At 42.8% G+C, this 16972-nt stretch overlaps 2 protein-coding genes across 2 annotated transcripts; both read left to right on the forward strand.

Moving 5' to 3' along the window:
* The first annotated feature begins 341 nt into the window (after positions 1-341).
* Positions 342-3524, forward strand: buc (bucky ball). Its single transcript, XM_005730406.1, has 7 exons — positions 342-618; positions 724-876; positions 971-2425; positions 2511-2567; positions 2884-2970; positions 3059-3128; positions 3292-3524. The coding sequence occupies exons 1-6, from the start codon at positions 612-614 to the stop codon at positions 3088-3090; spliced, it is 1791 nt and encodes a 596-aa protein (XP_005730463.1). The 5' UTR covers positions 342-611; the 3' UTR covers positions 3091-3128; positions 3292-3524.
* Positions 3525-6213: 2689 nt separating this feature from the next.
* On the forward strand, positions 6214-11336 carry LOC102196811 (uncharacterized). The gene is made up of 5 exons (XM_005730407.1): positions 6214-6310; positions 6398-6655; positions 8211-10307; positions 10383-10481; positions 11160-11336. The coding sequence occupies exons 2-5, from the start codon at positions 6400-6402 to the stop codon at positions 11186-11188; spliced, it is 2481 nt and encodes an 826-aa protein (XP_005730464.1). The 5' UTR covers positions 6214-6310; positions 6398-6399; the 3' UTR covers positions 11189-11336.
* The last annotated feature ends 5636 nt before the right edge of the window (positions 11337-16972 follow it).

The following is a 16972-nucleotide window of genomic DNA, read 5'->3' on the forward strand; positions in this document are numbered from 1 at the left end:
AGTTTTAGTATTCATTAGCCACGATCTCTTTGTACTATTCTGAGCCCTTTTTAAAATCGATATTTTCCTTAACTGACTTTGTTCGATTTTTGTTTAATTATGTCTCCCTTCGGCTAATAAAATAAAATACAATAAAACAAAATAACTGTCATGTCGATGTCGGGTGTTGGTCTGAATTTGGCATGTTCAGACATAACTGTCCGGCGTAACATAATTTAATTGACTTATTCACTGATGCCGACTCTTTATTTTGTGTGTCCGTTTTAGGTTGTAACCCCCTGGAATAAATCCTAACTATTTATTTATTTACAGGTCGCGATGCTGATTTCTCCGTTTGCACTTGAATCAGGCAGCCCTGCAGGAGTTGCAGCTGTTTCCTATATGACTGATTAACGGAGATGTTTCAGCTTTGGTTTATGGTCGCGTCATGTGGACCTGAGTGGGAAGCGTCTTTACCGTTGTTTGTTTAGAGGAACTTTAACTATAGAAGGAGAAAAAAAAGCAAACAAACGAACGAGTTTAATTTCCAGAAGCTTGGGGATGTTTATGTGGCTGTTTTAATCCCTCTGGAGGTTTTATTTCTGACAGGCTGAGCAAGAAGGAGAAAGAAAATGGACGGTAAAGGCAGCCTTAAGTATCTCATCTCATGCTGATTAAACCTTTAATTTAATAATAGATTATTTACTTATTGCTTGTTAATGATCTTAAAACACATTTTTGTAGATGCAAGCAAACAGCCACAATCATTTGGGAGTGGACAACAGAGAAATCACCATCCCAGACCTTTTTTCTATGTCCAGCCACCATCTCAGCCCTGCTACCTCTATCCACAGTGGCAGCTCAACAACCCATACAGTCACTTTGGTCTGCCTGGAGGTATGTACACTCATCCACTGTTGCATTAAACCTGCAGATGGTGCATGCAGCTTCATTGCCATTCATTCCCTTTATCTTCTCACCATCCTCCCAGCTTTTAACTTTGGCCGCCCCTGCATGCACCCTTACCAGTACATGCAATACCCTGGCTTTGTTTTACCACATGCTCCTATTTACCCGATGGATTACAGGCGAATGTTTGAGCCTCGCTTCCACGCTCCTGTCTGGGGCGACGTACCTCGCCAGCAGCAGCATCACTACCATCCACAGCCTCATGGCCGTCGGGAAACGGCCTGCTCGGAGGCCCAAACTGACCCCAGCGACGCTATAACCAAGCTCATAGAGTGCCTGGATAAAATTCGAGCCAATGAACTGCAGGGCGCCGAACGAGAACTCGACTCCGGAATTGCGTCCCAGTCCTCAGGAATGTTTTCTCCAGAAGAAGAAAAGAAGAATGAAGAGCAGGCTCGCATGTTGCATTCAGAGTCCACTACTGTGACCTTCGGCGGATCCACTGCAGCCGATAAGTCCAGCCAAATGATCTTAGGCACCCTGAGCACTCAGGGATGTTGGGCAGGAAGACTGGAAGAGGAATTGCCCCTCGATAGCTCCTCTGTCCATGAGGAGTGTCCTGAGGGCAAGCGGTCGGCAGTAGATGGTTTCCTCCATCTTGGGAAAGAAGAAGTCATGGATATCCAGTCAGATGTCTCAGTGACTGATCAATATGTTCCCAGATGTGATGCCGAGGAGCCGCGTAATTCCACTCCAGCCTCACTCGCCATTTCCTCCATTCAGCCATCAGTACAGGAGTCTAAAAACAGAGACCACGTCTCAACAGTGGAACATCCAGCAGTGTCTTTGGATGAAGCCAAAGCTGATCGGAGCTACCAGATCCTCAAGCTGCCGTTCGATGATGTTTTAACACCTGGATCTGCCGGACCTGGCCACCTCTGCTCCCCGACTGCTCCTTACTACTACAACTACCTGTCCATGCAGCCAAAACACGAACGCATGAGCGTCCTTAGTCCATCTCTGGATGAACTCTCCTCCAGAGATGAAATGTTCTCCACGGATCTGGACGACGTGGACCTCTTTCCCCAGCACCACATGTACGCAGGAAGGCGGCTCACCGAGGTGATTGGTGGATCTCCCCGTGCTGCTGAGGATGTAGAGGAAGTATGGCGGCCAGGTACGAAGAGGTATGTGTGCGCGTGTTGTGGGAAGAGCCTCGCTAAAGGGACGGGCAGGAGCAAAGTTCACAGCTCAAAGATGTACATGGACGATGCTGGAGATTCGGAGGATGAGGGCAGATATGGACGAGGGTGCGAGCAGCCCATCAGGGTGGTTGTGAGGAAGCATTCTTCACCGAGGAAGACTCACCCTTTACCACAAAGGCATCCAGCCAAGTCTTCGTATAAGAGAGGCCTGTACAAAGAGCCCACAGATGCAGTGGACCAGGACGAAGAGAGAGATGGTTGCAAGCAAGAGGCAGGTGAAGGTGAGGCTGGCGAGATGGACAGCGGCGAGCTGCAGTGTAGGACATGTCAAGGTAAGTCTGAACCAAGGACGCCTCCTTCTGTGATATTTTCAGATCCTTTCTGTTCATTGTAGTGACTCTGAACCGTCTCTCACAGAGAGGCTCTGCAGAGAAGATCTGACTGAAGGCGATGTGATTCCCAGGAGGAGACAAGGTGTGCAACTCGAAATGTTGTCCTTTCAAGTTTTATTGTTGCTTGGTTTTAAATTCTGCTCACCAGCATCAGCTGAGTGGTTTAGGTTTTCATAGTTTGTTTCTTATGATGTGAGCAGTGTTTGTCATATTTTAAAATGATACAATTAAAAAAAATGCAAATGCAAAATAAACCATCAACTCTTTAGTCTAATTAACTAAATAAGGTGTGTTTTTACTGTGGCATAGTTTCAGTTTTCATACATTTCTACTGTGTGCATGTTGTTTTACTAAACTTTCACTCACTGTTGTGTCTCCTGCTTGCACGGGTTGAAAAGAAACAAGTGCTCAGTGGAAAGTGATGTACCACAGGCCCAGAGATGAGGCCCGTGACGACGACGAGCTGCCACCACACTGGAACAGAGGTTAATGTGTTTTTCTTTAGTAGGTAGTTCTTCTGTTTTAGATTTCCTGTGTGAATATTTAACAGAATCTACCCTGTTGTTTGTTCAGGCTCTACAGTGAGAGGGGAACCGAGATGTTAATGTCCCTTGACCGACTTTTGAACAAAGTTTGTGGATCTGTAGGTGAAATTCAGGAAAATGCTTGATGTGATGGGGTACTTTTTACTCAGTTGCAGTACTCTGTGCTGCTGTGGGGGGGTCTAATATATTTATAGTGACTGACAACTGATTATATAATTTATTAAAGTGTGTTAATTTTGTTTTTCTTTTTCTCCCCCTCAGGTCCCCCCAAAGGGTGTAAATGTTCAAGGATGTGTTTGGAGATATTTGGAGCACTAGGTGAAATGCACCGCACAGGAGGCCTATTTATGTTTGGTGAAAAAAGAAAAAAAAAAAAGAAGTAAACCTCAGTGACACTGTCTTGCACTATTCATGATTAACAGATTTCACAGAGGTAGTAACACCCGGGGGTGTGCCATTGTTTGGGGCCAGTCCAATAAAATGTCATTATTTAATCTTTGTGGTGACTCTTTTGTTTTTAACATTTTGAATACAGGGAGGAACGAATTACCCAGGAGTAATGTTTCCTCCATGCAAAACACAAAGTTTAAACAAAGCTGGCTGTATTATGTTGGCATGGAAAATATTCTCTTTTCACTTTACAATCAGCCGATCCGTTCGAGGCTGATGTTCTGCTCCCCTCAGTCTGTTTCTGAGGTTTCTCAAAAGGGATTGTTGGATTTTCTCGGTATTGTCCTGAAGACTATTAATATCAACCTGGTATTATCGAATGCCAAATTGTATTTGCAGACCCTTGAAATCACTGAAGAACAGTTTTTGATTAACCTCTCAAAGGATGCTCTCCTGACCGGGGGGAGGCGGTGGGGTAGTCCAATGTTTTCTAGCTGAGCATCATTGATTGTGCTCTGGGCTTCTCTCATTCACTAGTGTGTACCTCCTTGTTTCCTGTCCTGCCTGTGAGCCTGAAGTTAATTTCTGTATTCCTTAGAACCATCAGGAGCATCTATAGTTGTGGAAGTTTTTTACCTTCACTGGATAAAGGAGACAGTACACAGCTGGACTATACAAGCATTAGTGGATGGAGGACCGTTTAAGCAGCTCATCTGCTCATGTTTGTTATTTAATCCTTTCTTCCTCGTTTCTGTACATCTTGCCTTGTTGCATTATTTTATTAATTGAATTACAACATTAGCACTTTTACATCTGAGACCATAAAATACAGCTGTGTGAAATGTCATTTCATTTATATCACTTTAAAATGAGACTATATACCAAGCACCTGTTGCTTTGACTCCTTTTCCTTGTATCCCTTTTTCACCTCTTCTGCTTGCACCTATGGTGGGAAGAGGAGTCAAGGACACAAGAAAGTGATGGTTTCCCTTTGCTCTCTGTCCTTGAGTTTGCCCCCCAAAATCTACCTGGCACTCTGGCTGATGTTGTTGATGTTGGTTTGGAAATAATTACCTGAAGATGTGATTAAAAAAGTTCATGGTAGACACATTGCTTCATGTGTTCTTTCAAGACATGCAAGTCATATGAAAAATAAAAACACCACCTCATTATTCTGAGACAAAGGTGTAACTTCTGCCTTTATTGAGGCTTTCTGTGACTTAAGTCAAATTAATTCAACCATTAGAGCGAAGGACAGAACTAATACGTGGTTCAAGAGTTGGCAGTTCGTCTTGTAATCGGAAGGTTGCCGGTTCGATCCCCAGTTTTATTTATTTAAAACTGGTGTGTAACATAAGTACAGAGCACAGGACGTTCAAAAGCAGATTCGAGTAGGCCGGCATAAAGTTCAAAGTATCTAGTTCATAGTTTCCTGATTTGCACTAGCGGCTTGTAAAGGGTGTACCCAGAGTCGGCTCCTTTCTCTCCAAAAGAGAGGGTTGGTGTGGTAGAGCAGGATGTTTAGGATGGGGTGAGATGGACACAGATGAGCTGGTGTGGTGATCTCTAAAGTGAGCAGCTGAAGGAAGTAGTTAAGAAAACAGATGTATGATAAAGAATCTGCACAACCTTATGTTGATGGTTTGTTGCTTTGAACTGTTGGATGCTATCGCATTTTCCTTTCTTTTAGTGTATCCTCTATTAAAAGAGGTCGTCTCGTTAGCTGTTAAAGAACTCATTTATTCTCATTATGGCTGCACAGACATATTTCACTCAGAAGCTTTCCTAAAAAAACCAAAACAATCATTTGAATCCAGCTGTGAGCTGAGAGCTGGAGTGCATGGAGCCTGGTGACCTCGAGAATGCCTCCCTGCTTTTTGGTGATGGTCCTGGCTGTATTGGGTTCTCCAGGCCACGAGTGTGAACTGGAAATAATACTGTACATCTAAATAAAAATCAGCAGACTCTGCTGGGGCTTTTATTCATCTTGTGTAATACAAGATGTTCAAAGTTTCAAGGAAAACCTACAACTATTTAGCGATCCATTGCATTTAGAATTTGTCCCAGGTTTGCTGGTCCTTTGAAGACTGTGTAAAAACACTAGTGTTGGTGTCTGCATTTACAACCTTTCAATACAATAAAAGAACGTTTCTGTGAATTATCAGTTAGCTTTTCAGTCTCCACATGCGAAACAGGGTGAGAAAAAGAAGTACGTGAGAAAGAAGGTATGTTTTTTTCTTTAATGCCTTCATAGAACGCCTCTTCCAGTAGCAGTGCTGATTTAAAATCACTGCAAAGTCAACAAAACGGTCTGTTAGTTTATTCTTCATGGATAATGCCATCTTTAAACACTGCTCAAGGCTACTTAATGAGCTCCCATCTAAACTCATAATTGGCTCTTCAGGGGTCAAACGGGAATATCACACAGGGCTTGTGGATGCATGCTTTGCATTTTACTGCTGCTCAGCTCCAAGTAAGGGGGAACTTAACGAAGACGCTAAAAATGACAAGATGAGCTGCTTTGCGTCTTTTATCAATGCTACTTTCATCAGGTAGATCACGTCAATGAGCAGCAGCTCTGTTCCATTAGAGCCACTCAGCTTCTCACCTCCCCTGTCACCTGTTTTGGGTCAGTGGAAGTCATCAGTCTTACTTTCTCCACGTCTCTGATCTATTATCTGCCTTTTTCACAGGTGAGCTGATGCAGAGTGGGAGGGGATCTTTGGAAACAAACATTTCTCATTGGCTTTTAATGCAAATTGCTTAACTTTAACTGGACAATTGTCACCTGGCACTAAAATGCCAGCCTGGCCTTAATCGCACACCCTTGATTTCCTATTTAACCCGCAGAGGAGTTGTGTTGGCTTCTTAGTGGATAACCCTTATGCAAGTAGGTACAAGTCACTTTTAGTCTGTCAAAGGGTATTGAGATAACAAGGTATCAAATAAGTATTTTGACTTTCTTCTCTTTGTTCAGATATGGAGGCAGCAACGTCTACCTTGCAATATTCACACAGTTTGGGCCCCCGTGGTCCAAACCCACTGAGTGCAGCTCAGCCGTCCCAGGGGCCCCAACAACCGGCTCCAGGGGCTCCACGTGCTGAGGAGCAGCAACACAAACCTTTCTTCTACATACAGCCCTCGCAGCCATACATGCCCATGCAGAGTCTGCAGTGGCCTGTACCGATGCCCATGCCTGTGTCCTACAATCCATACTATGGTTACCCAGGTTTAGGTAAGCTTAACTCAACTGTTAGTGCTTTTTAATGTGACTAATGAGAGTCTTGGGACTCAAGTTCCTTGTGTAGATGCTGAACATTATTCAAGCCTGTGAAACCTCTAAATGCTGTCAGGTTCTCAGAACCTGTTTAATAAATGGGGTTTCTGCTTGTTTCTGAATATGGTGAAATTAATTAGGAATTAAATGTTAGGGAATAATTGAGAGGAGTGAAATCTAATCCCCTGTATCTAATTCTTTTTCTTACTTAATCCTGTAGCTGTCTGCTTAAAATCCTCATTAAATAACACTTATTTCACAAAAGGTGTGTAATTATATTTCAGAAATTTGTATCTGGCAAGCTGTCTAGACTTTATTTCACAATGTGCATTTCAATATCTTCAAATGCTAAATCCTGCAACTTGTCTTTCCCTGAAGTGCCAACATGAGCCTTTGTGTCAACTATGAGAGAACCAATGCCTGCTAAGCTACTCATTTCATTAAGTACACCTTGCTAGCACTTGGTCACTTTAAAAAACAAAAAACAAAATCCCAATTCAGTGCTGCCTAAATCGCTAATGCTCCAGATTTAACACTCCTCAGAGATTTCAGCCCATTAACATGATGGCATCATACAGCTGCACATCCAGGGTAAGAATCTGCTGATCAATCACATCCCAAAGGTTCTCTATTGGATGTGGATCTGGGGAATGTGGAGGCCATTTAAGTACACGGAGCCATGTTCAAGAAGCTCATTTGAGTTGACTTGAGCTTTGTGATGTGGTGTTATCCTTTTGGACACAGCAATTAGAAGATGTGTGCAGGTGTTCTTTTTTTTCTACATGGTCAGCAACAATATTCAGGTAGACTGTGGTGTTTAAACAGAAGCTTGCTATTGGCTCATTAGGTATTTGCAGTAACAAGCAGCTGAACAGCTGTACCTGAAAGTGTTCAGTGTCAAACTGCTCAGTAGATGTGCACTAAAGGAGTCTGATGAAACGGTCTTAATCAGCAATGACCTTCTTTCCCACTGATGGTTAAATGTAGCTCTTTGAGCTGTAGTTTTTTTTTCTGGTGGTAATCTTTGGTTTCAGGAAGGCTGCATCAGACTTGACTCTTTTGTTACTTTTTTTAAAGATATGATTCAGTGTTTTGCCAGCTGTGAGATTTAATCATCGTATGATGTCTTTGGCACTCTCCTTTGTGTGTCTTCACCTGTATATTGGTCATTTTTATGTAGAAAGGGGAGATGAGGGTAAATACTGTGCAGTCCCACACAAGATGACACTAGACCATCTCATTTGTTCATCAGCCCAGTATTTACTACTACAGTCAAAGCCTTGTCATTAAAATTTAAGTGCCAAACTAGGAGGGTATGCATTATGAATAGCCCTACATGGCTGTAGTTCTGTTTGTATTGTATTTTTATTAACATCTACAGCAGCAGCTGTGGTTTCTATGTTGTAGCTATGCACTAACTGGCTCCCACGAGCAGTAGTAAACCATTGTAGTGGCAGCCTTTAACAAATTAAAACCGGAGGTATTCACTTAATCCTCTTGTGTCTTGTTACAGGTTTTGGGATGCCAATGATGCCACACTATCAGCCTAATCCATACATGGAGCCACCTGGCTTTGTCGTCCCACATACCCACCTTCATCTCATGGACTACAGGCGCATGCTAAACCCCCAGTATTACCAGACCATGGCCTATCACGCCCGCAGGTTGCGCTACCAACACAACTCCCCAACCAGAGAAATGACCAGCTCTGAGGTGCAAACTGAGCCACTCTCAGTGACACAGAACACCAGCACCCCAAATTCCAGAGACATGGAGTCATCCAGTGTCTTCCCAATTTGTAGCAGCAGCACCACCACCAATGTCTCCAACAGTCGGGTGCTCTCGTCAGCCTTGACTGTGGAGAGTTCTCCAGAGAGTAATGACATGGTGCCCTCGTCCACCATTAGGACGCCATCAAATGGCAGCTTTGTGATTCAAACTGAAGAGGTGAGGATTGAATGCTGCACCACACCTGTGGGACTACAGCTTCTGCACTCTCACGAGACCGCAGAAGTATCCCGTAGTTTTTCCCAGGACATGGTCCAGTGTAGCTCCATTCTCCAGGGTCACGTCCTGCAGGACGAGGGACTCTGCCTCCCTGCAGACCAGTCGGAGCAGGCACTCCAGGTTTGTCCTGATATCCTGTTAGTTGGAGCACCCAGCACAGGTGAGAATATCCCTGCTCTAGAAGAATCTGGGAACCAGATGGTCCCTGTCGTTTGCAGTTTGGAGTCTCAAGAGGCAGCATGTGGGGAAGCTGGGGTGATGAGTGAGAGAGAGCAGAGTATGACCAAGAATCCCCAACTCGAAGTCGTTCACCTGTCGTTTGATACAAGCTACCTGGATGAGTTGAGGAAGATGGAGTCTTCAGTTTGGTCCAGGGACGACACCTTGGTTCCTTCCTCAGAGTCGTTGATCCAAAATGGTCCCGCAGAGTCTCTTGAGGAAACACTGACTACTAATGAGGTGACTTCTGCAGACATGATGCTGGAAGAGGAGGCTCCTCCGGAAGATGGCACAGCTATGACTGACATGCCGCCGTTGGAAGAGGATGACCTGGGAGTAGTCTCCACTGTGCAGGATGAGATGGTGGTTGAAGCTGATATCTGCCCTATGATGGAATCACCTGTTTCGGAAGAACCTTCTAAACCAAATCTAATGTGCACGGAGATGGCGGCTGTATCCAATGTGCAGCATTTGGAGAGCTCTCCTCTTGGGGCAGATCGAAGCCAAAGCAGAACAGAAACCAGTATCCAGGATTCTCAGGACACATCCTTCGAATCATTACCTGCCTATCTCCCCTCAACTAACTGGCTAGCTGATTTTGAGAATATCTACTACAGCAACAAGTTGCCGCAAGCTCCCAAGAAGCAGACCCGACCTCAGGGTTTAGATGTTTCTGCTCGAAGGCGAAAACTAGACCTCGAATACAAAGAACTAAATATTCGCAAGCCAAAGGAGAAATACAAACCCAAAGGCAAAGCAGATCGAAGAAGCCTTTCCGACCATGAATGCTGCATCAGCAGAAGCTTCAATGAGAACATTTTCAGTACTCGTGTGCCAAAGAGGGAAAGACTCTGCTCCAGATGTCTGACAAAACGTAGAACCTGTATGCCTGCCAGCCCTGGACTTGACGGGCACAACTTAAAAAGAAAAGCGGTTCCCTTCCAGCAGTGGAACGACGCCCCCTTACCGACATGTGACGCATGTAAATCTCACACCAAGAGGCGGCTGATGAGGAAAGATTCTAATCCTGATCTTTGCAGTCCTCATCGGGGCCATGACACTGAGGGAGAATCCTCTGAAAACAGCTCGTGTCGCAAAGGTCAAAGGTGGAGGCCGGGTGACAATCTCAGGAAGCTCGCAGACCTTAAGAGGCCACTAGCATGTAAGCAGAACCTGGAGAAGAGTCCTGGAGCGATGTATCCAAAGCTGAGGGAGAAGAACTGTGTGTGCAATGAGCTGCAGCATCAGCCTGTTGCTTGGGAGAGGCTACACCACTGCACCACCGGGAATGCCATCCGGGAAATGGATGAGAACTGTGCTGTGCCTCTTCAGGACAACTGGAGGAATGTGGACCAGAGATACCTGATGCACAGGTGGCAAACTGGTGAGCACACAGTTTATCTAGAATTCTCTCCTTACATGCTGGTCCACATTTCTAATAACATTTTTCTGCCAACAGAGAAATCATGGATGCCTAAGAGTGACACAGATGGCTCCAAGAATGAAACCAGATCACAACACTTGAACAGACACAAGAAATCACAACCACAATCACAAGGTTTGCCTCATGTTTTACCATGCTTCAGATTTATTTTATGGTCTCAGATGTAAGAAGTGTTTGACACACCTTTATATTCAGGGTTGATTTTTAAACTAAATTCAAAACAGGGAACAGGCTGCAGTGTGACAAGATGTCGGTCGTTTTTTTAAAATGTTTTTTTTAAAACAAACTGTAAAGAGCAGAACTATCATCTTAAATAACTGAAGTAACTTTTACACTTAAAAGAAGAGTTTAGAGTCCGGCTGTGTTCGAAGCCTGTTAACCTGAAGGTAAAACACTCCACAGAAGAGCATGCTTTACTATAGCTGCTCTTGTAGCCTTTGTCCACCTGATGCTTTGTAGGAATTGAGGCATCTTTCAGCATGGTGCACAGATTATTTCAAGGTTATAGGCAGGAAAACAGGAGATGAAGGGTCTCTCGTCCATATGTCCTCTTGGAGGTTTGCAGCTCAGACGAACGACAAGGATGATGTAACGGTAATTTATTTTGATGGGATGTCTGACAGTTGATTAGCCCTTAATTCTGAATATTTGGGTTGGTTTAAAAAAAACATTGAGTCTTAAGTGCTCAAAATAAGAACTTTAAATATAAACAGTGTATCATTTATTACTAATTTAGAAAAAATGGTCAGATATGAACAAATGAAGTGTAAACTTTTTGTCCTTTTTTTGCAGGAACTCTTACCAGAGACACACGATGCTGATCTGCACAACTAGCACAAATCTCAAAGTGAAAAAGCACTTTTTAGAAATTGATGTACACTTAATTTAAATGTTTCCCACTTTAATTGTCTGTATGTGATCACATTATTCACTATTTATTACTGCTGAATAAACACAGAATTAAATTTTTGTCCTGCGCTTTTGTAGTTTTCAAGCTGCAGTTATGAATGTGTCCACTAGATGGACCCATTTCTATGCTAACGACACAATCCCTTACACTCGATCAGAAATGCCACTTTTCTAAAGAGCAGCAGATTAAAATTTCTTGGAAAGTAGAACTGATCATCAGATTTAAATTATTCAACATCTTAAAAGATTTAAGGTAATTTGAATTTTTCATCTTTCAAGTGGAGACTTGATGTATCATGTTCAGATCAGTACTGGTTGTCTCAGCAGTCATTGGGGAATAAAACCTGCAACTTTTGCTGAGGGGTATGCAGTCAGCATTTACAGCCCAGACTGTTAGCTTTCAATAACTGAACTTCAAAATCCTACAAAACAGAAACCTTAGACTCTGATCAGCACAGCAAATTTTTATGAAGGTCTGACCTGTTTTGATAGACTTGGTGAATGAAGGGCCTTGAGCTGAACTGCAAGAAGCTGGCTCTCATTTGTTCTTTGTACTAATGAGCTCTTAGCACCAAAAAGGTGAACGTATAACGTTTTTGGCTATTATGTGGCTACTGTAACTGGCTTGGGCTATCAGGATGAATATGGAGTACTCTTAATGAAGTGAGTAGAATGGCCTGTACTAGCTGCCTTCACTTACTTGAATCAGGCCAAGTGGACACATAAAGGTAATTAAACCCACAGGGTTTGTTAGACAAGCTACAAACATGCTCACATGAAAGAATTGGGTGCTGGCCACATCTCAGTAGTTACAAACACTGGTAGGTAGGCAGCAAAGTTGAAACTAAACTATGAAGATGCTAAACAACCAGTGCAGGCTGAAAGTAGCAGCAGGCAGATCAGAGTGGTGTTTGAATGTGTTTGCTCAGTAAGACTGGAAAAAAGCTGTTGATAATACCAGCTGTGTCCAATGGACTTGCAATAGCTCACATCTGTCATTTAAACATGAAAAAATGTCAATGTCATTATTCCAATTAATGAATATTTAGAAGTCTGTAAGACAGGGTTATTCTTTCAGCTGCAGACCTGGTTACCTGAGAGCAGGTAAAGGAAAACTCTTAAAAACAGAATACATATATTGATATGAGGTCTGCAAGTACAAACGGTTTTATGATCATTACAATAAGAAGCCTTTAATTGTCTTTATACAGTATACAACAAAAACCAGAGCAGCTACACCTTCAGATGCAAAAAGACAATGAAAACTTTTATTCACAGAGTAAAAATAAAAAGTACTATATATTATATTACATATAGTGGTTACACATCTGTTCCTCTCTAATCTCAAACATAACCGACTCTGGAGCTGGATAAGTCTTCGGCACAAGTTACCATGGCGATATACTTCAGTGAGTACATCGCCACGCTTCTTGATGAGCCCCAAATCCTGCTTCATTGTTCAGGCCTGCGGTGGCTAATTTCTGTTTATTTTCATTCTCACTTTGACTTTTAACCCTTGTTAGGACCATCTTGGTCTGTTTTATGCAACTGCTCATTTCCCAGAATTCCCAGTGGAGTGGCGCAAAGCCAGCATTAACCACAGAGCCACAGTAGCCACATTAGCAGGAAATATGACAGGAAGAACTGAACTAGAGAGAAGGAAAGTAGCAGATAACTGTGAAAAGGTCTTCAAAAGTCTGGAGATGCATTTAGCTCAAAGAGCAGCCAGCTTGACTGTTGATCCTGTGGATGATTATTTCAGGGAAATCATGAAAACGCGGTGCAGAAGGGTTTGTTTCTGGGAAAAGCACTTGCATGCTTTGCTGAATTTGCTGTCAAGAGACAAAAATATGTCTGTGAAGCCCACTCTTGACCATTAATACACAATGTCACTCCCCAAGAGGAATAGTACTCAAACGGACTGAATAAGTAATGAATCATGTTGGAAACAGAACATTAGCATTTATGCAGTGTTCAGTGGGCCTTTGAAACCAGTCTTACTGACATGTAATGTGCCATAATAATAGCTTTCCTTGCTGGAGGGGAGGTAAGCACTGAAAAGCAGAGCGCATGTTTTTGTGAGCCACTTTATATAAAGGAATTGTGGGAGTCCACGTGTGTTTGTGACTTTCAGGGTCCTGCAACAGGCCAGTGACTGCTTTCCTTTCTTCTGCTCGTCCTCCGCGGAGAGATGCGCACAGAAAGCCCACACAATGCCGTCTTCAAAGGCAGAGAAAGGCCCGCTTTTGTGCATTGTTTCAGAGACGGTTGAAAGCTTTTGCAATTTAAAACAACCCTCTTAAGTGATTTCTGTCTAACGGGGAGCAGGGGCTCTTTGAAGCTAACAGTGTGGTGAGGGAGGCCAGATGGGATGAGGAAAGATGCAGTAAGTGGAACGCAACTTGTGATTTCCCCCCAGATTCGTCAGTTTCAGGGCGGGGACGGACAGCTCGGCCCGGCTGGTCTCAGAGCTCATATCTTGGAGACTCCTGCTTTGTACCATCGTTCCATCTTCATGACACCTGCATTATGGGTAAATGTAAAAGGCTTAGAAGTGACTGTCTCCCAGAGGTACTTCCATGATGAGGTGGTGGTGGCAGGGTGTCTGATATCAAGCTGGGGGAGGCACGTAAATGTTTGGGGTCTCTGCGGGTAAAACGTTATGCAGGGATGATTTCCCTTCACAGGCCGGGTGTGAGCTGATGTATTCCAGTACACAAAGTGCACTGAAATGCCCAGAACGATGAAGAAAACCTCTGATGTGAGAGCATTTTGCAGTTCTTCACTTTCTCTACTTGCAGCAAAACAGTCATTTATGAGCTTAAGAACCTGAAAATAAAGGATAAACTTATGAGAATTTAAAGCTGGTGGTGTTTTATTTTTAAAAGAAACCCTTTGTCAGAGTCGTGGGGTAGGTCATAAAACTATTTAGGTCCATTGTGTTCACTTAGCAACAGAAACCAAAGGCACATAAAACCTACCTGAGCCATCCAGCTTTGAGTTTTGCTTATTTTTTCACGTTTTTATTGCTTCTATTCATAATTTAAGGATTTCTGCATGTTTTACTCTCTCTTACTTCTCTGTGTTGCAGTTTGCAACTCTGATCTTCTAAGTACATGTGAACAAAGTATTATTATAATTAACATCTTGCTTTACAAGGTCGCTTATTACTTTCTTATCATTGAGGAAAAGTAAGGTGATGATCAGAAACAAGCTGCTGCATGTGATGGTGGCAGATAGGAAGGCTTGTAAAATGTGAAATGCAAAATAAGAATAGACTCCCTTAAAGGATTAGTTCAACAGTTTATTAAAAGACTGTCACTCCTATGACAAAAATTATAAAAATTATAACAATTATACTCCTGTTCTTCTCTCTCAGATGTCTCTTACTGGCTTCCAGTTTTCATGCCTTTAGCTTTAGGCCAGCTTTGTACTAATGCAAAACTTGGTGTCTCAGAAACCTTTATTGAACCCTTTACACCTTATCTGCTGATGCATCCATCCAATTTGGGTTTCAGTAGGGCAAAAGATTCAGGGACTGAACCCCTGACTTTCAGATCAGTAGATGAGCGCGCTACCTTCTGAACCACAGCTGCTCCTAACTCATGTTAAAGCCTGGGGATAACTTAGGTTTCTGTTAGAGTTTTAAAGTCTAATATCCAGGCAAGAAAGCTCAGTTAAAGGACTATTTCAGCAGTGAGAAACAGGCACATCTCCCAACTCTCCTTTAAAATGTCAGTTTCCAGTCATATTCAGGAAAATTCGCAACATTTACAATAAGCTAGTCTAACCATGTCTCTGCATTACTGCATAGAACTGAGAATTAATTGTCTGAATGCTCCTTTAGACCCCTCCTTCTTGAGGGGTTTCGGAGTGAAGTCACTCGTCTGTCTGCACCTTGAGGCAATTGTATTTGTGATTTGGTGCTGTATAAACTGAATTGAATTGAATTGAATTCAACTGCATGTCGAAAGGATCTAGTTGTGGAGGTTTGGCCATCTGCTTAGGATTTCTCCTGGGCGCCTCACTTTGGAGATTTTCCGAGCACTTCTAACTGGTTGGAGACCCCAGAACTCGCTGAGAGATTTTGTATATCTCATCCACCCTGGGATCACCTTGGAATGCCCCAGGAGGAAGCGGAAAATGTGGCTGGCATGAAGGATCCTTAGTCTGCTGCCCTTGTGGCCTGACTGGATGGATACATGTTCCTTGAAGTGTCTAAATTAGGTTTACAAGACATGAAAAAGGCAGAGGATTTTCTCTGTGTTTAGGGACTTTTGCAGGAAGTGTGAAGTTAAGCTTTCCCCGGTGGTACTCACATTGGTTACCATTAAATTTTCTTCCCTCCAGTAACAGGTAACAACAATGGAAATCCATCTGATGCCCTGAATGAAGTTGCAGTAAAACCCACAGTGAAATTTGGCTCCCTGTTCTCTTAGCCCACTACTTTTTCCGTCTCTGTCTAAGAGTGAAGTTGAATCATACACTTCCAGCTGCCCTCAAACGGCATCACTAAGCTTAGCCCTTGATTTTTGACTGTCGGCAGTATCAGGAGAATCCCAGCTCATGGATTTTCACAATTGCATAGGCTTTCTATGTAATTGCCATACAGCAGCATTAGGGGTGTGACTAGGAATAATAATTTTTGACTGACTGAAATATCAAAATATTATCTAAAATACCCCTACACTGCTTCCATTAATGTGCTAACCACCAAATCATCAGTCGAGAGCCAAGAATGAGAGAGTATTTAAAGGTTTTTGACTATTGGGGATTGAATATGATGGTGTATTATGTTTTAGGCTGCAAAAAAAGGTAAAATACAAGTATTCTTGTATCTAAACTGTGATTGAACCATGTTCTTTTATCATGTGTGCATACATCCCTCCACACTGTCTCCGACTGTGTTCAAGCAGCCTGCTTTAATGTCAGTGCCTCTGTGTGCATAGCCACTTTAGATTCCTATAAAAGCTGTAGGAGGTTAAGAGCATCCATCCAGCCTCCTTAACGGTTTGGAGCGATTCTGTCAAGCTGTCGAGGTGGTTTTTCCCCGAGAACGGCGGAGAACGTGTCACACGGTTCAAGTGTTTTGAAATGTTCATCATCAGCCGACGGCTCTGAGATGACTAAGTGGTATCAGAGCACGAGATTACTTTGAGGAGAGTTTCCTCAAGTGCTCCCTGCTCCGTTTACAGAGAAATATAAAATTAGACCTGCAGTGAATTACAGTGAGCGATTTATACATCGGTAAATAGAAGCACAGCCTGAAGACTGTCAGTGCTGGCAGTTTTTTTTAATGCAGCAGACAGGATTTATCATCTGAAAACAATTCTTTATTTCTAAGGCTAAAAGATGAAAAAGCTTAAATATTATTAATATTGAATAAAACAGCTGAAGTGTTATTAATATTAAAGACGAACTTTGAACTGACAAATAAAAGAGAATCAAAAAGAGGTGATTTAAATCTTCTTTTCCTTTTTACAATAATATCGGTTTAATCGCACTATTCTTGACAGTAACACGAGCAGAGATGGGCAGTAACGCGTTACAAGCAACGCGTTACTGTAATCTGATTACTTTTTTCAAGTAACGAGTAAAGTAAGGGATTACTATTGCAAAAACGGTAATTAGATTACCGTTACTTTCCCGTAGGAACGCTGCGTTACTGCGTTAGTAAAACCGTGATTTTTTTGCGA

Source organism: Pundamilia nyererei, unplaced genomic scaffold (genome assembly GCF_000239375.1).
Source record: "Pundamilia nyererei isolate P.nyererei 1_Seehausen unplaced genomic scaffold, PunNye1.0 scaffold00037, whole genome shotgun sequence".
Classification (NCBI taxonomy): Eukaryota; Metazoa; Chordata; class Actinopteri; order Cichliformes; family Cichlidae; genus Pundamilia; species Pundamilia nyererei.